This window comes from Chanodichthys erythropterus, chromosome 12 (genome assembly GCF_024489055.1).
Source record: "Chanodichthys erythropterus isolate Z2021 chromosome 12, ASM2448905v1, whole genome shotgun sequence".
Taxonomy (NCBI): domain Eukaryota; kingdom Metazoa; phylum Chordata; class Actinopteri; order Cypriniformes; family Xenocyprididae; genus Chanodichthys; species Chanodichthys erythropterus.
In genome coordinates, this window is record NC_090232.1 from 42998552 (window position 1) to 43026532 (window position 27981).

General features: G+C 38.2%; 1 protein-coding gene across 1 annotated transcript; it reads left to right on the forward strand.

The window, feature by feature from the left end:
• slc44a1a (solute carrier family 44 member 1a) lies at nt 1–27869 on the forward strand. The gene is made up of 16 exons (XM_067404560.1): nt 1–477; nt 2549–2635; nt 5011–5153; nt 5308–5444; nt 5538–5631; nt 5837–6006; nt 7616–7705; nt 7788–7927; nt 8019–8205; nt 22062–22230; nt 22353–22509; nt 22999–23082; nt 23166–23303; nt 23430–23666; nt 23803–23880; nt 27316–27869. The coding sequence occupies exons 1-16, from the start codon at nt 454–456 to the stop codon at nt 27334–27336; spliced, it is 1956 nt and encodes a 651-aa protein (XP_067260661.1). The 5' UTR covers nt 1–453; the 3' UTR covers nt 27337–27869.
• Nucleotides 27870–27981: the final 112 nt, after the last annotated feature.

Consider the following 27981-nt stretch of genomic DNA (forward strand, 5'->3'; position numbering starts at 1 on the left):
TGTGTGCCTGTCCTAAAATTAATCTACTTTCGATTATGGACAGCCAGACTCGAGCAGCTCGGGAACTGGAGTGTGAAATATCTGATCTTAGTTCAATGTTTTCAAGTGTGACAGAAGAAAAGGAGGAGGAGGAGGAGGACAGGACAGCTCCGCCTTCACCTTGTCACGGAATTCACAAGGGAGAATTTCAGGACGTCAGATCCTGAAAAAACACATCCTAATCCATTTTCTAACATCAGCGACCTGTGTGTGTTTTATATTATTCATGCGTAATTGCTATATTGGACGTGTTTTGTTTCCAAGGGCATTTATACGTATTTATTACCAATGTGCAACTTTTACACTTGATTCTCCTGAAATTGCTGCAGGACTCGCTGCTCTCGCGCTGGCGACTCCCTGATTTACACTGTTTCAGGTGTGTTTCTCTTTGCGATTCTCATCAACTCAGGAATTATGGGATGCTGCGGCAGCACACAGGTAAGGGATCATGAAACAAAATATCGTGTAAATGCATGCAGATTCACATCTGGAAACTTTCTGGAGTTGAACGACCACACGCATGGCAAGAAGTTGCGAGTGCAAACGTATCACATATTACGATCAATTATATGCAAATATCTTGTAAATGGAGTTCTATGAAAGAGAAGGTCTGTGCACTTTATACAGGCTAGAGATCTATTAGGACCCAACAGCCTACATTGCATCAAAATAATGATAAATCAAGGGTCAGAGCTTTGTTTGTCAACAGTGTAAAGCTCATTTCCGGGTTTGACTGAGAACGAGGCAGGGGTGTTCAGACAGTCCCATTCATTCACTGAGCACTGTGCTTTAATGTGGTTTTATCCATGCTATATTTGCCTAATGCGTCTTTAATAATAATAATAATAATAATAATAAAAAAGAATGAATATACGTTTTGTTGATTTTGTGAATATTAGAAATGTAAAATGAAAATGAGTTGCCTTGGCATTATGGCAACAAATAAAATAAGCTGAAATAGAACAATAAAATGAAATGAAAATGACAAAAGCACATTATAAAATTACTTAAACTTGATATTAGAAGTTAAAATATAATGCTAAGAATATATAATTTTTTTGCTAATACAAAATATTATGAAATGCTATAATAGTAATTAGGGCTGGGTATTGACACAATGTTCAAGATTCGATTGCTATTCACTTGCTTTCAATTCGATTACGATTTCAATATAGATTATTGTGGATGTAGTATATCAGATACAGTACATGGCAAATTTTCTAGAGGAAAAAAAATCTCTCAACTAATGCTGTAAACTACACAGTTGTTACTACTATAATGAAGCTTAAAGGGTATAGTCACCCAAAAATGAAAATTTGATGTTTATCTGCTTACCCCCAGGGCATCCAAGATGTAGGTGACTTTTTTTCTTCAGTCGAATGCAAATTATGATTTTTAACTGCAACCGCTGCCGTCTGTCAGTCAAATAATAGCAGTAGATGGGAACTTCAACTATAACAGTAAATAAAACTTGCTTAGACAAATCAAAATTAAACCCTGCGGCTCGTGACGACACATTAATGTCCTAAGACACGAAACGATCGGTTTGTGCGAGAAACCGAACATTATTTATATAATTTTTTACCTCTAATACACCACTATGTCCAACTCCGTTCAGCTTCCTGTTAGTGAGGTCAAAAAACGCCTTCTGAAGATGGAAGTGATGTCTCGCCCATATACTTCAATGAGCGCGAGACATCACTTCCGTTGTCAGAGCGCGATCAGACCTCACTAACCGGAAGCTGAACGAAGTTGGACATAGTGGTGTATTAGAGGTAAAAATTATATAAATAATGTTCGGTTTCTCGCACAAACCGATCGTTTCGTGTCTTAGGACATTAATGTGTTGTCACGAGCCGCAGGGTTTTATTTGGATTTGTCTATGGAAGTTTTTTCGACTCTTATTGTTAAAGTTCCCAATCACTGCTATTATTTGACTGACAGACGGCAGCGGTTGCAGTTAAAAATCATAATTTGCGTTCGACTGAAGAAAAAAAGTCATCTACATCTTGGATGCCCTGGGGGTAAGCAGATAAACATCAAATTTTCATTTTTGGGTGAACTATCCCTTTAAATTAACTTATTTATATTCAAATACTTAAATTACACTCAATGATAATGATGAAATGATGTTTTTATTATAAATAAAGTTTAGAATTACATAATCATATTTCTACTCCAATTGGTTTTTTTAAATATAAACATTTTAATCACTGCTTTCATAACTGATTTATTCAAACATGCATTAAATATTGAAGAACATTAAAAATTATAATGAATAACGGTGCATAGCTATATTTATCAGAATGTTGCTTTCTAGAGTTAACTTTTCTAGCTGATTCTATTGGAAGTTAAAATATAATAATAAGAATATATAATTTTTTTGCTAATACAAAATATTATGAAATTCTATAATAGTAATACTAAAATAACACTGCTGGTGAAATACATTTACATTTCACATTGCTATTTTTCTGTATGCGTCATGATGTCAACTTCCTCTTTGCAGAAGACACGCGACTGGAAACCCTTAGAGCAGAGGAAGTGCACAGATATCCCATGGCTGCTCCTGTTCATCCTCTTCAACATCGGCATGGTAAGAGAACAGACAGGATCAATAGGTCTTATGAAATTGATTAAAATAAATATAATTTATATATTTGAAAAATAAAGTACTGGACACAATTATAAATACAAGAAAATAAATAATAGTTAAGTATAAAATTATTATTATTATTATTAAATGTATTGATTATTATTATTTTTGCTGTTGTTGATGTTTGATGTTATTTTGTTAACAGATGATAGCAGTGTCGGGGAAAGTTACTTTTAAAAGTGCGTTACAATATTGTGTTACTCCCTAAAAAATTCCCTAATTGCATTACTTAGTTATTTTTTATGGAAAGTAATGCATTACATTTCTTTTGAATTACTTTTTACTCACTGGTGGCCTGTTGCACAAAGCCGGTTTCAGTTAAGTTCAGGATTAGTTTGAGTAAACTCTGGTTTTTCGGGCTTATGAAGGTGGATTGGTTTTTAGCGGGGTTCATTGCTATGGTAATTTACACTACACAGATAACCTGCTCCAGAGCAGGTTTTATTGGACCACACTGGACCAATCAGCTGTGAGTAAAGTGACATGTATTTGATGCAATAAAGCCACTCCCCCCATATCTCTCGCTCCAAATTAAATTAGTTTATAATGAAAACATTTTAGAGACAAAATTGTGTTAAAGGTCCCGTTTTTCGTGGTTTTTCTGAAGCTTTGATTGTGTTTATAGTGTGCAATATAACATGTGTTCATGTTTCGCGTTTAAAAAAAAAACAGTATTTTTCACATAATTTACTTATCTGTATACCGCTGTTTCCACTGTCATAAAAACGGGCTGATGACTTCCTTGTTCTATGAAGTCCCTCCTTAAGAAATACGTAACGAGTTCTGATTGTGCCAGCGGTTCCTGTGTTGTGATTCGACAGCAGCTTAGCGCTCCTTGCCCGGAAAGGTCACGCCTCTTACCATAACATGTGCTGCACATAGTTTTACATGTGGATTATTGTGGTGTTGTGCCGAATGAACACAAAAGACAATAATTCCCGAGAGACTGAACTGTACAACGTTAGCACTCACTCAGAAGAGTACCTCGTATGGAAAACAGCCATATACATAAACATAGTCCCCTCTTGTGGCCATTATGTGCACTGCAGTCCAACATTAACTATTGCAGTAAGGATACCACAATTATAATTTTCGGGAACCGAGTTAAACATAAATTGTAACCATTGATCTCTAAGTACAGCGTCCCTGGGAAGGCCAAACAAAGGTGATTGGACTGCGGGATGAAAATAACAGTGTTTCGACGACATGAAGACAAACACACTCTACAAACGCAACTCTTGTGTATTCCTGTGGGCGGAGGTTAGTCAAAAAACTGTTTTAGTGACGTCATTAAAGAAGGAAGTAGAGGGATGTAGTCCAAACTGGCCGTTCGATGTAGGCGACTTCTGTTAAATAAAATATCTCGCTTGGCTTTGAGCTTTAAAATTTTAGAGATTTTATTTATACTCTAACAACAACATTACACACTAACTAAAGTTTGAATCAAGGGATCAGGAAGAACGGGACCTTTAATTATTCATTATATTTATATTAAATACATTAAAATTATGAATAATTCTTGGCATATTCATATAATTAGGCCTATTAAATTAATTGACAATATTAAACTTTGCTTTTAAATTAAAAAAATATAATACATGCATAAAGCTTTTAAACAGATTAAGCGTACATGTATTCTTTTGAGCTCTTTGTGAAACTATATTATTTATTCGGTCTATTTGTTTGATTCACATGCATTGATATAGTCAGATATTTTCTTTTTGCTGCCTTCTCAAACTTTCACTGCAGCAGTGTTTATTCCTGCTTTGTAAATGCGTTTAATTTCATAGTTTTCATAACGATCTCTTAATCTTCGGAAGTGAAGTGAATTGTGAGAAGTGAATCAAACTGACGTTCTCCATGTTCCATGTGATTGGCTGTTTGACGCACGTGTCACGCTTTCAGGGGCACGCGCTTTGCAAACTCTGGATTAAACCTGAGTTGACAGAGAAGGTTTATACAGAGTGTTGTGCAACAGTTGATCCTGATCTAAACCAGGTTGGATTTATCTGGATTTGTCAACTCCAAACCTACTCTGAAACTCAGAGTTTGTTCAATTAGCTTCATGCAACAGGAAACAGAGCTGTGCTTAGACTGCTTAGTTTGTCTCACGTTCATTACATTACATGGAGAGGGCGGGGTTTATATGTAATATGTTATTTTATGTTATATGTCTCTGTTTTTATATGTAAAAAATACCCTAATATAGGTAAATAATGCACCTGGAAGTCAGTTTTTGGGGGGGGACACCTTTAGACATTTCATTTCTGCGACAGTTTGTTTCTTATTATCATCATCTTGTGTTTCTATGGCAGCTCTGCATCTGTGGCTTCGCCATAGCAACAGGGGCCGCCTCAAGACTCATATCAGGGTACGACAGCTACGGGAACACCTGCGGTCAGAAGAATGCCAAAATCCCAGAAATAGAGCTCAGCGGCCTGGACCACACCTCCAGAAAGTGTGTGAAAATAAGCATTGAGTGAAGCTGAAACAGAGATATGTAGATCTCTACATTCATTGATCACCTGATCCCATATGTAATCAATCACTGCAGTAAATGCATGTGCAGAGGGAAGACTGAATGATCATTTCTTTCAATGGTTTTGTCACAGGTATGTGTTTTTCCTGGACCCCTGCAAGATCGACGTATTGAAAAGGAAGATTAAATCTGTGGCTTTGTGCGTATCAAAGTGCCCAGAGACTAAGCTGGAGTCTTACGAGGATCTCACAAAGTTCTCAACCGTTAATGGTGAGCTCAGTGCTGTCGTATGTAGTTGAATATGATGAAATGTAAATGGTGATTTATACCAAATGTTTTGTTTTTCCATATTATCGTCTCTAGGATCTGATTTATGCACCTATGACTTACAACCAGACACATATTCATCTCACCCTAATAGAGCTACAAAATGTCCAACACTTCCTGTCCATCGAAGGTAGAAACTTAGTGCATGAAAATTAGGAATTTAAAACAATAATAGATACATGAATGTTTACAGCCATATTTATTATGTCAACATAGAAACACAAGGAAACTTCGTCTTGTGATTTCATGAGGTCTTAAAGACTACTGCTTATACATACAGAAAACATTAGGTTGATATTTTATGGAACCTCATTATTTGTCATTTCTTGGTGCAGTGCATCTTTACCAGTGTTTCACCGCTGTATGCCTGCTGACATTTCCTGCTTTACCGAGTTTGCGGAGGCATTCATCACTTTCGTCAGCGACAACAGCGTGGTGCACCGAGTCATCGCTGGAGTGATGACATCCAAAGAGATCATCATGGGCCTGTGTCTGCTAGCTCTCGGTGAGCGCGTTTGATCGGACCGTAACAAAGATGACTGTCAAACCACTCATGAACGCTTATGAAACCAACATAAATACAGATAATATTTTTGAAAACTTCCAATAGCATATTTTCTTAAATGTAAAACCTGGTTTGCATCAGTGTTGTTTTAGTATCATTGCGATTAGTGTTGGGGGTAACGATTACAAGTAACATGAGTTATGTAATCGGATTACTTTTTTTAAGTAACTAGTAACTTTAAAAGTTACTAAACTTTTTTTTTTGTTGTTATTAAAAAACACACAAGCAAGCCCAGCCCAGGTGAGAAAAAATAATGCAAAAGTAATGTAATGCATTACTTTTCATAAAAAGTAACTAAGTAATGCAACTAGTTACTTTTTTAGGGAGTAACACAGCATTGTAACGCATTACTTTTAAAAGTAACTTTCCCAACACTGATTGAGATACTATTATAGTTTTTATTGATATTTTGAATGGTTTTTATTTTAATTTTAGTTAGTTTTAGTCATTTTGTTGTATGTTTTTGCCATTTTTATTATTTATTTTTTTTATGAAATGCCTATATATTTTTTTCTTTATTATTTTTTATTTCAGTTTTAGTTATTTTATACAGAAGAGGATCAGGGCCAAGCAATAATAAAAAAAATTAACCATCTCAAGATTAAACTGGTTAAATTTCGAGAAAAAAAGTCGATATACAATGTTGAGAAAAAAAAAAAATTAAATTTCGAGAATAAAGTCATTGTGTTTCAAGAAAAAAGGCAAAGTCAAAATAAAATGTTGAGAAGAAATGCATTCCATCAGTGTCATGTTCATTGCGTACTGTCAAGCTATATTTTAGGCTTTCTTTTAATAACAAAAAAATATCATATCATACTTCAGCTAATTATAACCTAATAATGTACGAACTTTAAAGAGAATTTGCAAGCTGCTTGCAATTTTTTTTACTTTATTCTCAATTTAATGTTTATTCACAACATTTTATTTCAGCTTTTTTTCTCTAAACATAATGACTTTATTCTCAAAATTATAAATGAACACATTTATTCTCGACAATTTATTTGGACTTTTTTTGTCAAAATTTAATGAGTTTAATCTCGCATTATAATGACTTTAATCTTGAGATGGTTTTATTTTTTTATTATTGCTTGGCCTCAAACTTCAGTAATTTTAGTACATTAAAGTTAAACTAAATGAAAAGGAGAACTAGTACATTTTTTATATTTATTTTCAAACAATGAAAATTTGTTTTTATGCTTTATTGATAATTTGTAAAGAGTTTTAACATGAACTAACAATGAAAAATACTTCTAAAGCAGTTATTCATCTTAGTTACTGTCAATTTTTAACATTTACTAATACTTGGACCTGAGTTAAGAAGAACTAACAATGAGTAGTTGCATTTTTTTTATCAACTAATATTAACAAAGATCAGTAAATACTGTTTCTCATTGTTAGTTAATGCTCTAACTAATGTTAACTAATAAGACCTGATTGTAAAGTGTGACTGTTTTAAGTCAACTATAATACCTCTGATTTGCACAAGTTAAAATGAAGCGTCACAAGAGTGAGAATTAAAGCACCATTATGTCTTTGCTTTCTTCTGCAGTTCTGTCTCTGATTCTGATGGTTGTGATCCGCTACATATCCGTGCTTCTGGTCTGGATCCTTACAGCTGTTGTGGTGGTCGGGTCAATTGGTGAGCCCTTAGTATCACATTGAAATGAATTAAACGACCAGCACTGACTGTCACTAGCTAAAAGTCGCTGTGTTTGTGGCAGGTGGAGCTGGTATTTTGTGGTGGCTGTACGTGGATCAAGGGAAAGCAGTGAACGCCACTCTACCGGCTCATGAACTGGAGGTTGCCAGAGACAACCAACAAGCCCTGCTCATCTACGCCATCGCTGCCACTGTTTTCACGGTATGAACTGGGGCTACGCCTGGAATCACAAGCTACCGTATGACTGCCAAATGCAAATATTTAATGTGCACATTATAACTGTATACCTCAGGTGATTCTGCTCCTGCTGATGTTCTTCATGAGGAAGCGTGTGGCGCTCACCATCGCTCTGTTCCATGTGGCCGGGAAAGTGTTCACCCATCTGCCCCTGCTAGCTCTGCAGCCTTTCTGGACCTTCCTCACGCTCATGCTCTTCTGGGTTTACTGGATCACCGTGCTCCTCTTCCTCGGAACCGCAGGTTTGTCAGCACAAACAAATGAAGGTCTGGGGTGGGCGGAGCTTCCGGTAGTTGATCTCAGGGCTGGACGATATAGCTTGGGTGTATATATGTTTTCAGGTATATTAAACTCGATAGTTAAGTTTCTGTTCCAGTGAAGAACATTCAAAATGTTCAAGACAGAACTGAAACATGGAAAAAATCTAGTTTTTGTGGCATTTCAGGGCATTTTTGTACATATACATAAAATTATTTTTGCATTTTTATTTGCATCACAACTCAAAAATGAAAATAAATCTATCATATTGCTATTTATTACATTGTTACATTGGTTCATGGAAATAATTGTCAACACTGATAGCTTTGTGGTGTAAGAACTGTGGACGAACCAGACAAATGAATCATTTAGATGATTCTTTCAAAACATAATTCTAATTCAGAATTGAGGTTCCGGCTCCGGACCGTCTGCAGATAAAGCCAGGCTGATTACTTTTACGACACATGCTTCCTGATAGCAGAAGCGACATACCAAAGGGTCACCCAAGAAGACAGAGAGACAATCCAGACCCTTTTGTTTCCTTACTTCACAGGAGAGCCAAAGAGACTGTTGAACAAATAAATCTGCTTCAAAATTGTTCCAACAATTTTAACGGACTTATCAAACATCTTTTAACTACATACATTTTGCATTATGTGTCCACAAGTACTACCTGTAAACAGTTAGGTTTTAGAAACACTCACAATTCATGTAAATGTGTTAACTCTTGACTGAATGACTGAAAGTATGCCTTATTTGGACTTAATTTGATTCTTTCCCCCTTTCCTATATCCTGACTTGAATGAAATCTGTTTAAAATGTATTGTATCCCATTTAACAGCAATTATGTTAAAATGGCAATCTGCTAAAGCAGAGACAGACCGGGATGTGACACTTATGTTTTATTGGGGGCAGAGGAAGGCCCTCTTGAAACAGGACAATGTCTGATTGGCCAAGACTCCTCAGAGGTGTGACAAACAACTAAGTTTAAATGATCATATTGCAAGATAGTGAATGGAGAGAAGTTGGTTAGTAAACGAACTGGAGTTGGTTAGTTCTGGTAAGAGAAACCATGACCAGAGTACCAAGAACAATGGAGTAACAAGAAGAACAGACCAGCCGCCCATTCAAGCCATCCAACCTTCACTCACTTTTCTTTTCTTTACTTAATTTTCCTTTACCGCTGAAAGTCTCGTGTCCTACGTTTCGCCGCAAAGTTCAACCAACGACTTTTGCCGCTTCAACTCCAGCGACAAAGAGACTTCCTTCATTGTTCCACACGGACCTGATCTGGACCAATCATCGACTTGGGAAAACCCTCTCTGCACGACGAGGGAAATTCACCTTTAAGTCAACGCAAGCAAGTACCTCCAGACCAAAACTGAACTGGTGCATAAATTAATGATTCATGGTTCGTTCTGGTCCTTGAAATGCATTGATAGGAATTCGGTTAATCAGATCACTCTCTCTCTCTCTCTCTCTCTCTCTCTCTCTCTCTCTCTCTCTCTCTCTCTCTCTCTCTCTCTCTCTTTCAAAACTCTTTCTCTCTCATTTCCTTCTTACTGCGACGCGTATGAATGTGTGTGTGTGTGTATGTGCGTGCCTTTGTGTTAGATTAGTTTGTGTTAGAATAAATAAAATCTCTTGTAGATTTTAAAAGGAAAGTGTTTTGTATTATGTGCTTTATGATTTAATGTCTTAAACTGTGATCAAGTTACCGTGCTCTAATCAGTGTTTTCACGATTGTTGGATATTTATATCCGTTACAAGAGCTTATTACGGCTCGAGCAAATGAACGCTGGACGAATCAGTTGCTCGGTCGTAATCTAAACAACTCTTTATAATTCCCTAAATATTTCATTTGAGCTAATTTTACTTCCTAGGGTGTTTTCCCTACAGTAATGGTGGAGAATAATTCGGGCAGTTTAATCTAAATTTGGAGCACATATCAAGTCATTTTTCTTTTTATCAACGCAAATTATTAAACCCCTCAGTGTTTGTGTGACGTATGCAGCGCGCACGGCGCGGTCCGTTTGAACGAGTGCTTGAATGAGTGAGAGCTGTAACCCCAGTCTGCTGTCTTGTCTCTAAACTCCAGTCTGCAGTAAATTTCAGATCTGTATCACACATACTATAAGGTAAGAATTAAGCGTGTTCCTTAAATTCTAGAATGCCTTGTTTATAGCTATCCTGATGTCTGCGTGTTCCAGCGTCATTCAAATAGCTATAATAACGTTATTGTGTATCAGAGAGCTGAATTGAAACTAAACTGCATTTAGTTAAAATAGTCTGTGCAGGACGAATACTCTCCTCACAGAACGGCAAGATCGAGCGTGTTCCTCGATCTGTTTCTAAAACCATATATTTATAGCTAAAGTGTCAGTGCGTGTTCCACTGTACTAAATCTGCTATATTCTCCCTTTGTAAAACAGTAACGCTATACGCTTGCTTGTTTTATATTTATAGCTAAACTGGTTATAGTGCGTGTTCCACTGTACTCAATCTGCTATATTCTCCCTTTTGCTAAACGCTACACGCTTGCTTGTTTGAGCTCGTGTAACACTACGTATGTCCGAGCGCAATTTAAGTGATTTGAAACTGTTATATTTTGCGTGCAAATAGAGACCCGCCGAGGTCGCGATTTTTTCCATCTATTACAGCAGAAAGCTATCACTTAAAGTTTAAGCCCCACGTCGTAAAACAGCTACGAGTGGTGTCTCTTATTTATAGAGTTGAAATGCGCCGACATTTCACGTAACGCTTGATTGTACGTGCATGTGTCTTTCATTTGTACAGTTACATGTATTTGATGTAATTCACATGTTCGCCACTATCATTTTGTTTGGTCGCCATAGTTACAGTCGTGGCACGGAAGTCTTAACCAACGCTTCCGGAAGAACGTCATTGTAAACAAACCGCACGGTGTTGCTAAGCTAACCTCTGCAGTTGTTTACATTGAAGTTCATATGCTAAAGCCTTTAGCCTCGAAGCTAAGCTAGTTAACATCATTGTGTGAAAGCAGTGTCTGTGTGAGCAACTATAGAGTGATTTAACCACCTAAAACACTTCAATTTTATGTACACTTGTTGGTCTTTCCTTCTTATTTTCCCCTTTACTTTCTCACTTATTACTTTACCTATATTTTACTTGAAAAGAAAAATATTGGTTTACAATTATTAATCGTTTTACCTGCATTTGACTTGAAAAAGAAATACTGGCTTACAATTTTAATTGTCAAATTTGAATTTAATAAAACTAATTAAATTTAAATTGAAACCCTATTTTTCTAGAAAGTAATTTTAAATGATTTCTACATTTCCAAATTTCCATTATTTCTAATTTCATAACTAAAATTATATTTTAGATCTAATTACTTCAGGTATGAATAAGCCTTGAACTTTAAAAGTTTAAGCAAAACTAATTTTGACTCACATTTGTTCATTATTTTATTGCGTTATATCTTTCTTTTCCTTTTCTTGGTTATACACTTAGCCACTCTATTTTATTTATTCATTTACCTCTTTGTTTAATTCCCTTTTTCTTATCTCATCCCATTATTGTCATTTGTTTTCTCTTTCTTACCGTTTTCCTTTCCTCTTCGTATTCTAGCTTAGGAACGACACACCTGAGCCTCAATAGGAGACATTGATATCTTACGAGTTTCAAATCAATCAGAGACAACCCTCTCTTTACTAAAAATTTTATTCTCATGTGTTTAGTTGTTCATCAACTACCAATTCTATACTCGTAATTAGACAAAGGCTTCAGAGCCATTTGTGGATCTGGTCTCCTCCCCTTTCCTTTTCCTCACGTCTTTCCTGTTCTATCCTCCTTTCTTCCATCTTATTCTTCAGATTTGTAGGGATCATGCTTGGACGAACCATCAATCAATTCTAAAGAAAGAAAAAAACAATCTTCCCAAAGAAACAATTCATTAGGTATTTGATTTTAATCAAACCCTTTTGGGTTCTCCATACTCCCTGCATTTGTAAACGCAACTTAAATTTTGACATTTCCTCCAAGAACATTTAACAGAGACAAGTGTTGAGCAACCGTTGCCTTCACAGCATCCCTGGTAAGCAGTTCAACTGAAGGTGTGTGGTGTCAATCCTGTCAAACTAAGAAAAGAGGTATCAGCATTATTATTGTCTTATTGTCCTTGCGAACATAAACAATAATATATATATTTTCTTTTCTTTTAGTTTTAGAAACAGTTGTTCATTAATAGAAAATATTTATTTGAAATAAATATTTCTCTAAATTAAAAAAAAAACTTACAATTTGTTTTAACATTTTCTCTCTTTTCCCTTTCTCAGTTGAGTGACAAAGTCCTCACATCACGAGTTGAAAACAGTTTTTCATTAATAGAAAATATTTATAGAAAATATTTCATCTATTGAAATTTGTTTTAACTTTTTCTCTTTCTCTCTCTTACTCAGTTGAGTGACAAAGCCTTCTCATCACTAGCCTACCTGTCTACACTCTGAGACCAACACGTAGCCATCACACTTCACGATTGGTGTACATTCACTGAACGACACTTAGCTGTTCCACCACATATAGGCTTGCACCCCACACAGATCTGTGTCAGTCTCTTCTCCCCAGCGTGCCAACATGTCGCAGACGGAAAACCCCACTGCCCAAGATGTGGACGCCTGGCTCAGCGGCATTACAAACTGCCTCATGCCAAAGACAATTGAACTGTTATTATTTTTAATAATAATCATAATTCTGAGAAGATTCCCGACGCATGATTCAAGCCAGAACCAAGACCACACTGAACTAGGCAAGATAACCAATTCTCTAAGCGTTGCCTTCACAGCCCAGCTGAAACTAAGGGACAAGCACATCACCCACCTACAGGAGGAGCTGACACGTGCCCAGAGCCGCATAGACAAGCTGGAAGTGAAAGTCCAAGACGACTTCAAACGTCAGACCACTGAGTTCCTGAGAGAGCTGATGCACATCCAACGCTGCGCAGACCAGCACAAGGTGAAAGCTCAAGACAAACTTGTGGAGCAAGAAACAAAGGAACAAGTTGACAAGCTCCAAGAAGCCCTTGCAGTTGCGGAACGTGACAAGCAAGAATTAAAGACTGTCCAATGTCACCTGGTAAACAAACTAGAAAATGCCAATTCTGACATTAAAGATAAGAACTTTAAAATCAATGCTCTGGAAGACCATTTGAAATGGTACAGCACTGAAATGGACCATCTAAACCAACAATTAGACGATGCCAACGGCAAGCTCTACATGGTCAGAAATGAACTTAAACATGTTCACACCCAGAAACCAGAGTCAAGAAGGGAGGGGCCTCCCTCAGCATCACCACAGCTGAGCACAACAGAGTCCCCCATCCAAGAACTGCCATGCAACGGAAGAAGTGAGTGGCCACAACCCACAACATCACCGGCCTTCACTACAGAATTCTTCCCTGTCAACCAAAGAGAGCTCATCCATGCAGACCCCAAAGTTGCACACGAGATGACCCTTAAAGACCTTAACAAGCTGGCTAAGAACATCACACAGTTCAACCCGAACTCCATGGAGAACCACAACATCCAGACTTACCTCCGAGATATTGACTTCTACCTAGAGGTGAGACCCAATGTGACTGACAGAGACAGGTTGTATCTCCTCAGGTCCACATCCAGCCCAGAGGTACGAAGCTTCTTAGATCGACAACCTGTTCACGTTAAGCACAACTACCAGCTATTACGTGAGTCACTGATCAAAGAATTTACAGGCCCAGAGTCTGAACATGGACTGTTAGTCGCCTTGGAAACCAAACAAGGTCGACAAGAGACTCCCCAAGCTTACTACAACCGTTTCCGACAAGCCTACTTAGGTGCACATCACGAACCTGAACTTGAAGAGGATGTGAACTTCAAAACCCCCTTCCTGAGAAACCTGCACCCTGGACTAAGTCACCATCTTGGCGTCATGGCCTGCCCAAGCACAATGTCAATCCAACAGCTACGTGACTTGACACACAAGGCCTACATCAAACAGAAGATGAACTCAAAGAAAGGTTTGAAAACAGCCACAATTTCAAACTCCGGCAGCCAAGACTCAAGCCGTGCACTGCAAGACAGCCAGTGGCATGACAATGCCACAGCCTGTCATAAAGGACACGGAGAACGTGACCCCCATGCCACTGACAGCTTCCACACCGACAGCTGGAAAATGCCATGGGACCAGCCACACTTCTCAAGAAACCCACCAGAAAGAAACATCTGGGATCCAAACTGGACAGCCCAAGTCCACCAACCAACACATTCAAATGCATCCACTGTGGGTAAGCGACGGCGGAACCCACCTCTGCATCACTCAGTTAAACACAGCACTGAGAACAAGAACGCCCAAGAACAAGACAGTTCCACCTCAGAAGACATGGAACAACTGATGAGGCAAATTACAGCGTTCTTTGCAAACAACATAAACAGCGACGATCACAAGGATCAGTCACCCTCGTTATGACTAGAGACGGAACGGAAGGTCAGTGATCACCTGATCCACCTTCCAAATGGATATGACTGCCACCTGTTCTACAACAGCACAGAACGAAGCGGCCTCTGGCAGCCAAACACCGCTGGAAACTCAATAGTACCAGAGAACACAGTTCTGGTTACTCATCACCCACCAATAAACCCAACGAGTTCCCATCTCAAGAACCATGCTTGTGCAACAGTAACAACAGTAAGCACAGAAGGTCAGACAGTCTGTCACAACCAGAAGGCATTACAAAAGGAATGCGACGTAGGAGACAAAGTTTTGCACCACAGCTCAACAGCCATGTCAAACTTCCTCCTACCTTCTGCCAAAGAACTTCCTGCCTCACTGGACTGACTCCCATCAAATTAGGGATGATCTCTCATCCCAAGTCCAAGATGCAAAGAGCCAATCTTCATCTAAGCCCTTCAAGAAAAGGGGGGAGCAAGACAGACTGAACCAGATCTGACCATACCTACACTGCACTACATTACATTTTACACTACACTACATTAACATACTCACCAACATGGTCTTCCTACAGACAGATATTAGTTTCAGAACCTAGCTCAACATCGACTTAGCTACATTCACCATAAGAAACATGCAACCATCTGCCCAACAAGTAGAACACCTTTCATTAAGCTGGTACATGACATCTTAGATGCACGCAGTAGTGTGAGCCATACCAGGAAACACTTAAGTGTTTTATTTTGTTTTGTTTTCCTCCTCCTCTCTTTCCCTTCTTCTTTATAAGGTAAAATACCTGTCTGCCCCATAAGGGTCAAGGTCATGACATTAGGATTGACGCACCACGCCTAAGGTCTGAAAGCCATTTGAAAATTCGAATGTGAGCCCGAGAGAGCTCCATGATGGGTCACATCATTTTTACCACAAATGATGTCACCAGACAACCTAGAACAAGTTAGAAGAGATGGAAACTAACAATTTAATCACACAATGTAGAATAACACTCCCAAAATTGAACTTAATCCATCAGTACTCAGATAATCTAATGCCCTGCACCAGTATAGTGGTCAATCATGGAGGTGTTGTTTTGTTGTTGCTTTGTGTGTGTCTGCTTCGTGTCCATTTTTCTACAGTGTCCGCCGATGTCTTCATCTCAACACATCGCCGAACCAAGGGGGGATATGTAAGAACTGTGGACGAACCAGACAAATGAATCATTTAGATGATTCTTTCAAAACATAATTCTAATTCAGAATTGAGGTTCCGGCTCCGGACCGTCTGCAGATAAAGCCAGGCTGATTACTTTTACGACACATGCTTCCTGATAGCAGAAGCGACATACCAAAGGGTCACCCAAGAAGACAGAGAGACAATCCAGACCCTTTTGTTTCCTTACTTCACAGGAGAGCCAAAGAGACTGTTGAACAAATAAATCTGCTTCAAAATTGTTCCAACAATTTTAACGGACTTATCAAACATCTTTTAACTACATACATTTTGCATTATGTGTCCACAAGTACTACCTGTAAACAGTTAGGTTTTAGAAACACTCACAATTCATGTAAATGTGTTAACTCTTGACTGAATGACTGAAAGTATGCCTTATTTGGACTTAATTTGATTCTTTCCCCCTTTCCTATATCCTGACTTGAATGAAATCTGTTTAAAATGTATTGTATCCCATTTAACAGCAATTATGTTAAAATGGCAATCTGCTAAAGCAGAGACAGACCGGGATGTGACACTTATGTTGGGGGCAGAGGAAGGCCCTCTTGAAACAGGACAATGTCTGATTGGCCAAGACTCCTCAGAGGTGTGACAAACAACTAAGTTTAAATGATCATATTGCAAGATAGTGAATGGAGAGAAGTTGGTTAGTAAACGAACTGGAGTTGGTTAGTTCTGGTAAGAGAAACCATGACCAGAGTACCAAGAACAATGGAGTAACAAGAAGAACAGACCAGCCGCCCATTCAAGCCATCCAACCTTCACTCACTTTTCTTTTCTTTACTTAATTTTCCTTTACCGCTGAAAGTCTCGTGTCCTACGTTTCGCCGCAAAGTTCAACCAACGACTTTTGCCGCTTCAACTCCAGCGACAAAGAGACTTCCTTCATTGTTCCACACGGACCTGATCTGGACCAATCATCGACTTGGGAAAACCCTCTCTGCACGACGAGGGAAATTCACCTTTAAGTCAACGCAAGCAAGTACCTCCAGACCAAAACTGAACTGGTGCATAAATTAATGATTCATGGTTCGTTCTGGTCCTTGAAATGCATTGATAGGAATTTCGTTAATCAGATCACTCTCTCTCTCTCTCTCTCTCTCTCTCTCTCTCTCTCTCTCTCTCTCTCTCTCTCTCTCTCTCTCTCTCTCTCTCTCTCTCTCTCTCTCTCTCTCTCTCTCTCTCTCTCTCTCTTTCAAAACTCGAAGTGGAAATGCTAAGATGGCGCCGAGGTATGGCGCCGTAGCAAGAGCTCTTTTGTGCGCTGTTTGTTTTTTATTTGTTTTTGTCTTTAATGCACTTGCCACTTTAAGCTATGGCCGCGAGACATTATTGAAGATTCGTGAGGAAGGTTGTGGATTGTCATTCGTCAATACTGGTTTAAGGTGTGCTGATTTCGATGTGTGCCCCACTCGAGGCAAGCGAGGCCAGGAGTCGGGCCGTGGAGGTCGGGAGCAGAGAGAAAGGACTGGGCGGAGGTATCGCTACACATGCCGAACATTTGAACCCCTGAGCGAGGACATTACATGTTACCAGCGGAAGAAGCGCAGACACCGAGGGAAGCGAGGAGGGTTGCTTGTGAGACTGCGCAGCGGTCGGTCGAGGATCCCGCTGCCGGCCATCTACCTGGCGAATGTTCAGTCACTGCCAAATAAGGTGGACGACCTGCTGAGTCGTATTAAGGCCCAGCGTGAGGCCCGGGACTGCTCCGTGTTTTGCCTGACAGAGACTTGGTTACACAGCGGCGTGCCGGATTCTTCTCTCCAGCCGCCGGGCTTCTCTGTACACCGCTTGGACAGGGTGAAGGAGCGCACCGGGAAATCGAAGGGTGGAGGTGTGTGTTTTTTAATCAATGAACTTTGGTGCACGGACTGTGTCATCGTGAACAAAACTTGCAACGCTAACTTGGAATGTCTTATTTTGAAATGCCGCCCCTTTTATCTCCCACGGGAGTTTTCGGTAATGTTCCTGTGTGGTGTTTATATACATCCGCGGGCGGACATTTCTGTGGCCTTGAGTGAATTAAGTGACATTGTACACAAATTTGAGAACTCCCATGTTAATGCCGTGGTTATAGTAGCTGGTGATTTTAATAAGTGTAATTTTAAAACTGTCTTTCCCAACTACTATCAGCATGTTAAACATCCAACTAGGGGAGCACATATCCTGGATCACTGTTACAGTAATGTAAAATCTGCTTATCAATCTAGTCTTAGACCAGCTTTTGGAAAATCAGATCACTCCTCTGTGTTACTTCTTCCTACATATATACAGAGGAGTAAACAATCAAAACCGTCGTCATGTATTGTTCAGTGCTGGACGAAGGAGAGTGAAGTGAAATTACAGGGATGCTTTGATGCTACTGATTGGTCTGTGTTCCATTCAGAAAATTTGGATGAGTATTGTGATGCAGTGACTGGGTACATTGACTTTTGCATTGATTGCTGTGTTCCAAAAAAGGTAATAAAACGGCATGCCAGTCAGAACCCGTGGTACAATGCGGATGTAAATAGGAAAATACCACAGCGGGCCGTGGCTTTTAAATCTGGTAATGCTGTTGCTTATAAGGTGTCCAGATACTCTTTGGAGCGCTCTATTAAAGCTGCTAAACGAGGCTATGGAGCTAAGATAGAGGGACATTTCACGGTGGCGGACCCTCGACGTATGTGGCAAGGGCTAAATTCTATCATTGATTGGAAACCTAAAGGAGGATCTATCATTAATGTTGATCCATCCTTGCCAAACGAATTAAATGAGTTTTATTGTCGTTTTGAAACTGGATATGTTGAACCTGTTGTTTTTTCGGCTTGTAATGAGCAGAGTTTAACAATCATTCAGGAGGATGTCCAGAGGATCTTGTCCAGGACGAAGGTTAGGAAGGCACCTGGTCCGGATGGTATTCCTCCTCGTGTCCTTAAACTGTGCTCCGAGCAACTTGCTCCTGTTTTGACTGATCTTTTTAACATGTCACTTGGGAAGTGTACTGTTCCAGCTAGTTTTAAAAGATCAATCATAATTCCAGTGCCCAAGAAGACACCTGTGACGTGTTTGAATGACTATCGGCCAGTGGCCCTTACATCTGTCTTGATGAAAACCTTTGAGCGGTTGGTGTTGAACTTTGTTAGAGATCAAATCCCTATGTCTGTGGACACACTACAATTTGCATATAGGAAAAACAGAAGTGTGGAGGACGCCATTTCCTTTGCTCTGAACTCTGTCTATAAGCATCTTGATGCACAAAAATCATATGCTAGAATGCTATTTATAGACTATAGTTCAGCTTTTAACTCAATGGTCCCAACAAAGCTCTTTCACAAATTGAAATGTCTTGGACTCGATGATGCCATTTGTAAATGGATTTTAAATTTCCTCACTTGTCGACCATAAAGGGTCAAAATTAATGGCTGTATTTCAGATGAGTTGTATGTTAGTACTGGTTCACCACAGGGGTGTATTTTGAGCCCCCTATTGTTCACATTGTATACTCATGACCTTGTAGCATCCTATGATAATAATGTGATAATCAAATATGCCGATGATACAACTATCATTGGGCTGATTAGTTCAAATGATGAATCTCAGTATCGTGAGGAGGTGGAGAATGTTGCTCAATGGAGTAAAAAAAATAACTTGCTTCTGAACACTTCAAAAACATGTGAACTTGTTATTGATTTTTGTCACAACAGGAATCAGTTGCCTATTACTATCTATGATTCTGATGTGCAGATTGTTGAGAAATGTAAATTTTTGGGTGTGACTCTTTCTCATGATTTGAACTGGAGCTCTAATACGACTAGCATTGCTAAGAAAGCGAGACAGCGCCTCCTTCTTTTTACGCAGGCTTCGAGAGTTTACTCAAAATACTAAGATTCTTTTGAATTTTTATTATTGTGTAATTGAGAGTGTTTTAACTAGTTGTATTACTTTGTGGTATGGTAATCTCACCCTGAAAGAGAAGAAGGCTTTGAACAAAGTGGTTCGCTCAGCCAGCAGGACCATTGGCTGTACTTTGCCATTCTTGGAGGTTATATATAAAGCTAGACTTTTGAATCGAGCTTTAAAACTCGTTAATGATGCCTCAGGCCATCCTGCAGGGGCCTTCTTTGAGATGCTTCCCTCAGGGAGAAGGTATCGCTCGGTAAAATGTTCTACTGATCGCCATTTAAACAGTTTCTTTCCCCAAGCTGTAATCATTTTAAACAAAGCACTTTAAATTTGGCACTTTATATTTATGTGTGGATTCTATTGTATAGCATTTTACTTTTGAGTTTTTATGTGGCATCTGCTTATCTGTTTTATGTTTTATGTAATTTTTTGAGTGTTTGACATTGTACACTGTACTCAGAGCTTCTTGCACATCTTTTCCAATGTGGTTTTATACTGCAAATGGCTAATAAAGTGAACTGTGAACTGAACTCTTTCTCTCTCATTTCCTTCTTACTGCGACGCGTATGAATGTGTGTGTGTGTGTATGTGCGTGCCTTTGTGTTAGATTAGTTTGTGTTAGAATAAATAAAATCTCTTGTAGATTTTAAAAGGAAAGTGTTTTGTATTATGTGCTTTATGATTTAATGTCTTAAACTGTGATCAAGTTACCGTGCTCTAATCAGTGTTTTCACGATTGTTGGATATTTATATCCGTTACAAGAGCTTATTACGGCTCGAGCAAATGAACGCTGGACGAATCAGTTGCTCGGTCGTAATCTAAACAACTCTTTATAATTCCCTAAATATTTCATTTGAGCTAATTTTACTTCCTAGGGTGTTTTCCCTACAGTGGGCAGCGAGCCGACATATAGCGCTTTTGGTGACCCAAGTTCGCGTCCCAGCTCGTGGTCCTATTTTGTTTAATAAAAATTGTTATTATTTAATTTATAATTTATATTATTGTTACATTAGTGCATGAAAATATAAATTTGCTTTTGATTCACTTCACTGATTCACAGTTTGAACTGATTCAGTGAAATGAATAAAAAATGACTCAAACTCTGGATCAACCTCTACATTCCAAATATTGCCATATATCCTAATTATGTATTCATTACTTCCATTAGCTCATTTGTTTCTACCTTAAATGAATTTGCTAACAGTGACTAAATTAAATTGCCTAAATTATTACAACTATGTTAGCTAACTGTGTGATTTATACACAGCAAAATCCCCAGAGTTAAATCAACTCTGCTCAGATTACATATGGCCCCTCTCTACTTAGTGTTAAAAAAACTGAAGCAGAGTTAAAGTTAATGAGATAATAAAGAGATTAATTAAGTTCTGATTGAGCATTAGTGATGAACACCTGCTGTTAACAAGCAGAATCACTGAAGAGAAACACAAGAACTACAGCTGAGTATGAAATCAACTGAAGATAAAAGACATAAAATCTCTCAAGATCTGATTAAACAACTCCTCAAACAGCATGTTATCTCATTAACTTTAACTCTGCTTTAGTGTTATATTAACTCTATGTAGAGAGGTCCATATGTTCTCTGAGCAGAGTTGATTTAACTCTGGAGATTTTGCTGTGTATATGTACATTTCTGAAATTACATCATTTGGACACAGTCAGCTCTGATAACAGATTACCCTAAATTGTAATGTTGACATGCACTCCCCATAAAGCTGCTTTGAAATATGTATTGAGAAAAGTAAAAAAAAAAAAATTAGCAGCTCTAATGTATGGAAGCTTGTTTCCGCCACGGAATTAAAAAATGTTAGTTTTTTTTATCTCATGATCCTGATTTTTTTTCTTTCTCAGAATTGTGTGAATAAACTCATAATTGCGAGTTATAAAGTCAGAAACTTGCAATTCTGACTTTTTTTATTTGCAGTTGCAACTTTATATCATGCAATTCTGACTTCATAACTCGTAATTACGAGTCATACATACAAAAAAGACTCGTACAAAAAATTCTCAAAAAAACCTCTAGAAAACTTGATCGCTATAATGATAGCTATATTTACAATGTTCTTGTTGTTATTTCAGAAGGAAAATCATCATAAATGTGTCATAAATATTCAATATATTGTCTAGTCCTAACCCACTGATTTTAGTGTTATTATATATCAATGTTTCACTAGGAACAGAATTTCAGGTTTCTGTACAAAACTGTCATGTATGTAAACTATCATAACATGGTTTTTTTACACACAGGAAGTCCAGTGAAGAATAACCAGACGGGCCTGGTGGAGTTTCATATGGACGGGCCGCTACAGTACATGGTGTGGTACCACGCCGTGGGTCTCATCTGGATCAGCGAGTTCATCCTCGCCTGTCAGCAGATGACTGTAGCTGGTGCTGTGGTCACATACTACTTCACCAGGTTAGAAGTCAAAGTCATTTAGAAAAAAGTTGACACTTTATTTGTGATGCTTCCGCTTTGTCTATTCAGAGCAATCGTTGTGACCTTTTTTTTTCCTTCTCTGTTTCCTTCTGTCATTGTAGAGATAAGTCTCAGCTGCCCTTCACGCCCATAGTGTCGTCTGTCCTGCGTCTGATGCGCTATCATTTGGGCACCGTAGCTAAAGGAGCCTTCATCATCACTCTAGTGGAGATTCCTCGCCTCATCCTCACCTACATTCACAGTCAGCTCAAAGGAAAAGTGAGTTTTTCTGCAAAAATGCTTGCAGTTTTGTTTTTTAATCACTAGAAGGCCAAAAGTGTACCTTTACAACGGTAATATTGTGAAATATTGTTGCAATTTAAAATAACTGTTTTCTATTTGAATATATTTTAAAATGTAACTTATTCCTGTGATCAAAGCTGAATTTTCAGCATAATTACTCCAGTTTTCAGTGTCACATGATCCTTCAGAAATCAATCTAATATGATGATTTGCTGCTCAGAAACCATTTGTTGTTGTTGTTGTTGTTATTATCAATGTTATAAACAATTATGCTGTTTCATATTTTTTCAGGATTATTTGATGAATAGAACAGCATTTATTTGAAATAAGTAACATTATAAATGTCTTGATTGTCATTTTTGAAGTTTAATGCTTCTTTGCTGAATAAAAGTATTAATTTCTTCAAAAAAGAAATTGATCCAAAACATTTGAATGGTAAAATGAAGTAAAATGTTGTTCCTGCAGGAAAACGCCTGTGCCCGCTGCATGCTGAAGGCGTGTATCTGCTGTCTATGGTGTCTAGAAAAGTGCCTCACTTACCTGAACTTGGTGAGACATGCATATGCATATTTTGCAGAAAGATGAGTTAATTCATGTTAATTTGATGCATTAATTGTGTGTCTTTTCTGTAGAACGCATATACGGCAACGGCCATTAACAGCACCAGCTTCTGCACATCTGCACGAGACGCTTTCCTCATCCTTGTGGAAAATGCTCTCCGTGTGGCAGCTATCAACAGTGTCGGGGACTTTGTCCTGTTTTTGGGAAAGGTAATCTATACTTTTATAGTATTTATTATGTATTTTATTTGTGGTATGATTTATGTGCTAAAGATTGCTAAGCTATGAGCAATAAAACAGTTTTGATTGGTGGTTTAAATTTTTCCCTGTCCGCAGGTGTTGATCGTGTCATGCACGGCATTTGCGGGCGTCCTTTCGTTGAACTATCAGCGCGAGTACACCGTCTGGGTGCTGCCGCTCATCATCGTGTGTGTGTTCGCCTTCCTGGTGGCCCACTGTTTCCTCTCCATCTATGAGAGCGTAGTAGACGTACTCTTCCTTTGCTTCGCCATCGACACAAAGTACAACGACGGCAGCCCGGGCAGCGAGTACTACATGGACAAGACTCTTATGGTGAGAGCTTTCCCCTATTGATTTTCTCAGACCTCAAGATCAATTAAGCCCAACCTAAAGTCATTTATAATAGCCTTGTGTTGTTGAATAGCAGATTAAACATGCTCTTGGTGTCTCTCTGCGATCGTTCATATAGGAGTTTGTAGAGAATGCCAGGAAAGCGAACGAGAAGTACAGCAAAGCAGAAGGAGACAGTCGGGAAATGAAATCAATGGTGAGTTTAATATTGTTTTATTTTCAATTGATCAGTTTTTTTTTGGCATTAACATCTTTTTAATGCCACGTTCAATTTAGGAACATAATCCATTGATTTTGCACAAGTTGCAAGTCTTTTATTGCACTTTTCCTAGTAGGAAGTTGGAAATTTCTGGGTGGGTGAAATGCAGCTCTTGTGTAACTCTAGTTACACAAGAGTGTTAAAGGTGCCCTAGAATTAAAAAATTCATTTATCTTGGCATAGTTAAATAACAAGAGTTCAGTACATGGAAATGACATACAGTGAGTCTCAAACTCCATTGTTTCCTCCTTCTTATATAAATCTCATTTGTTTAAAAGACCTCCGAAGAACATGCGAATCTCAACATAACACCGACTGTTACGTAACAGTTGGGATCATTAATATGTACGCCCCCAATATTTGCATATGTCAGCCCATGATCCCAACATTATGAAAGGCATTAGACAAGGGCAGCCAGTATTAACGTCTGGATCTGCACAGGTGAATCAACAGACTAGGTAAGCAAGCAAGAACAACAGCGAAAAATGGCAGATGGAGCAATAATAACTGACATGATCCATGATAACATGATATTTTTAGTGATATTTGTAAATTGTCTTTCTAAATGTTTCGTTAGCATGTTGCTAATGTACTGTTAAATGCGGTTAAAGTTACCATCGTTTATTACTGTATTCACGGAGACCAGAGCCATGTCGCTGTTTTCATTATTAAACACTTGCAGTCTGTATAATTCATAAACACAACTTCATTCTTCATAAATCTCTCCAACAGTGTAGCATTAGCCGTTAGCCACGGAGGACAGCCTCAAAATCATTCAGAATCAAATGTAAACATCCAAATAAATACAATACTCACATAATTTGACGCATGCATGCAGTATGCATGATGAACACTTTGTAAAGATCCATTTTGAGGGTTATATTAGCTGTGTAAACTTTGTTTATGTTGTTTAAGGCAAGCGCGAGCTCTGTGGGCGGAGAGCACGAGAATTAAAGGGGCCGCAACCCTGAATCGGCGCATTTCTAATTATGCCCCAAAATAGGCAGTTAAAAAAATTTCTTAAAAAATCTATGGGGTATTTTGAGCTGGAACTTCAGACACATTCAGGGGACACCTTAGACTTATATTACATCCTGTAAAAAAAACATTCTATGGCACCTTTAATGCATAAACAATACAAGCACAAGATTAAATACGTTTGTTTAGAGTATAACAGCTGGGTTCCCAAAGTAAAAACTCCAATCATTTTCTTCATAGGGAAAATGAATTTTAACGATAACTTTTACATTTTAAAGACAGATCTGCTGTTAATCAATGTTATATGCTTCAGTTAAAGCCATCTGTTTGCAGTAATTCTACTTATTTTTAAAATGATTGTGTCAATTCTGAGAATTCTTTCTAAACACTTTATAAATGTTACAAATGTATTGCTAAAACACATTACAAAGTGTGTGAATTGAGTAATGCTTAATTGTGAAGTTAGAGCGTTAAACAGTTTTTCACCAAGTCTCTGCTCAGGATTTTTTGCTAAAACGGGGGTCTAATGACGCACATCGTCCCCCGAGCATAGCCCCTCCCCTAACACTATATAACTGTCGATGACGCACCGAGCGTGGCGCCGCCTCTACAGCGGTTCACTCGCTGTGTCTCGAGCCTATGGTCTCGAGTGTCATTACAATCATACAGCCCTTTGTACATTTAGCTAGTAATGCCTTCGTCACGCAAATGCATATAACATGGTTGTTATAATATACTATACAGCTCGGTTTTCTTATTTCCTCCCGTCTCGCGGCACCGTCATTTGTCAACTCGACAACAGTCCGGCAGTACGTGCCCACCAATGAGTATAAGTTACCGAGTTTGCGTATGTTATAATTAGTAGGTAGTCCACAGTAACTCTACTAAAATGTGCAACCCTCAAACGTGATTCTTTTGTTTATATGCATCAGTATGTTTGACTCATTAGACAAGTAAGTTGAGACGGCAGCTCTGGCGAGTGGGTGTGGTTTCAGCGCCGACAGCGCACACGCCCCTAGCGTTTGAGAGCAGAGAGCGCTGCCTATTTTTTCGAGATTTTGATAACTTATTTCATTTACTTGCAGATTTTTTTTAATCATTCAAATTTGGCTGGGTGGTTAATAACACATTTTTCTGTGGTGTGAAAAGCTCAAAACACATACTTTAAAATGACTTTACAGGGACTTTAACAACTGAATTTGTCGTGGAAAACTACATTACCCATGATGCTGTACAGAAAACTGTACAGTCTGCGAGTTTCCTCCATAGACTGTAAAAATAGTTGGACAGCGTGTTTCTACTTCCTTCCACTGTAGAAAAATTAAGCCAAAAGTTGGAGCCGAATCTGCGCAGTAGTGATCCTGTGGTCAATCTCAACCACAGCTGTCAATCATGACCTTACAACTAAAACCTTATTGGCAAAAAACACACACTTGAACATACGTCAGCATGATGAGAACTACCTAAAATGACAAACAATCTTTGGAAAAAAATTGTAATTGGATTTGTTTCACATTCCATTTAATTATATGGAGAAGGCGTGGTTTATGACCTATATTGGAGCTAGCCACCAGGGGGCGATCAAAATGTTTTGGCTTCACTTTTCAGGACACTTGCATACAGTCGCATATTATCTGAGTAGGTACTACATTGATTTAGAATTTTAACTTACTTTGTGACTGTTAAAAAAAGTATGTTATATAAAGTTTGTATATAAGTAGTATGAATGAAATTTGGATGTACTACATCCGCCATGTTGTTACTGTCATGTGACCTACCAGCGTCAGTTGCATCGCTTCTCTGCCATCCATAAATCCTCTCCCGTGGCCTCGTGGGATAGTAAAGTGTCCATCGAACGCGCACTTCAGAATCTCGCTGGAAGTAGTAGGTCGTAGTAGGTTCACCTACTGTTTTTCGAATACTATGTATTCGGACATATTACTCTGTTGGCGTACTGTTTTTTTCGCATTGTATATGGTAGGGAAGTATTTGATTTTGGATCGTTCTGTTTGCTGTCAAAATACTTAAATATTTTTGTAAATAAATGATTTTGCAATAAATTTAAAATATATTGTTTCTATAGAAATAATCGACAACTTTAATAGTTTTATATTTCTCCATTTTATTTGTCATTCGCAATGCTTCATGGGATTGTAGCTTCTTCTTTAAAGCCGTTAAGTACACAATATATTACTTTTTTGTCTTTTTATCTGATTTTCAAGTCCTTTTTTGCTTCAGATCAAGGTTTGTAATGACGTTTCACCTCATAGTTACGGGTTAAAATTCTTAAGGAAAGACTATTCAAAATCTCCATGAATAGAAATAACATATCCGGAAAAAGTGGACAGGCTCTGTTGCGCTCTATTCATTTACTTATCATTTCTTATGTTTCAGACTGGAGGTACACTGGCTTGATGAAAACCTGCATGTTGTTGCATCATTCGACACTCCAAAAAAGTGCTATTGAGATGCACAAAAGCTTCTCTTCAGGGATTATAATGTGACAGACATCTGTCATCACAACTTAAAGGGCATTTTACATTTGAAAAGCTCTAGGACAGTGAGCTGGGTACATGCACAAGAAACAACACAACAAGCTGGAAGATGCCGTCTGCACGCTAAAATTTCTGCTCAATTTTCTTTCAAGAAGCTTGCCTGCATTTTTATTTGTTTTATTAGGATAGTAAATTTGATACAGAAGTTATCACCTAGCAATAGCCGCATTAGTATTCTGGATATTTTGGTTTAAAATAAAGCAAATAATTTAAGGGTTTTAGTCTGTAAAATCCTAGTTATCTAGCTAAAAGGTGCTTTTTGTATTTTATCTTGTTTATATCATTTGACTTTGAAAGATGCACTTCCGTAACAAGATGTGAAATACACTCCTGTCTGCAGAAGCTAAAAGGATTAGTTCACTTTCAAATTAAAATTTCCTGATAATTTACCCACCCCCATATAATCCAAGATGTTTATGTCTTTCTTTCTTCAGTTGAAAAGAAATGAAGGTTTTTGATGAAAACATTCCAGGATTTTTCTCCTTATAGTGGACTTCAATGACCT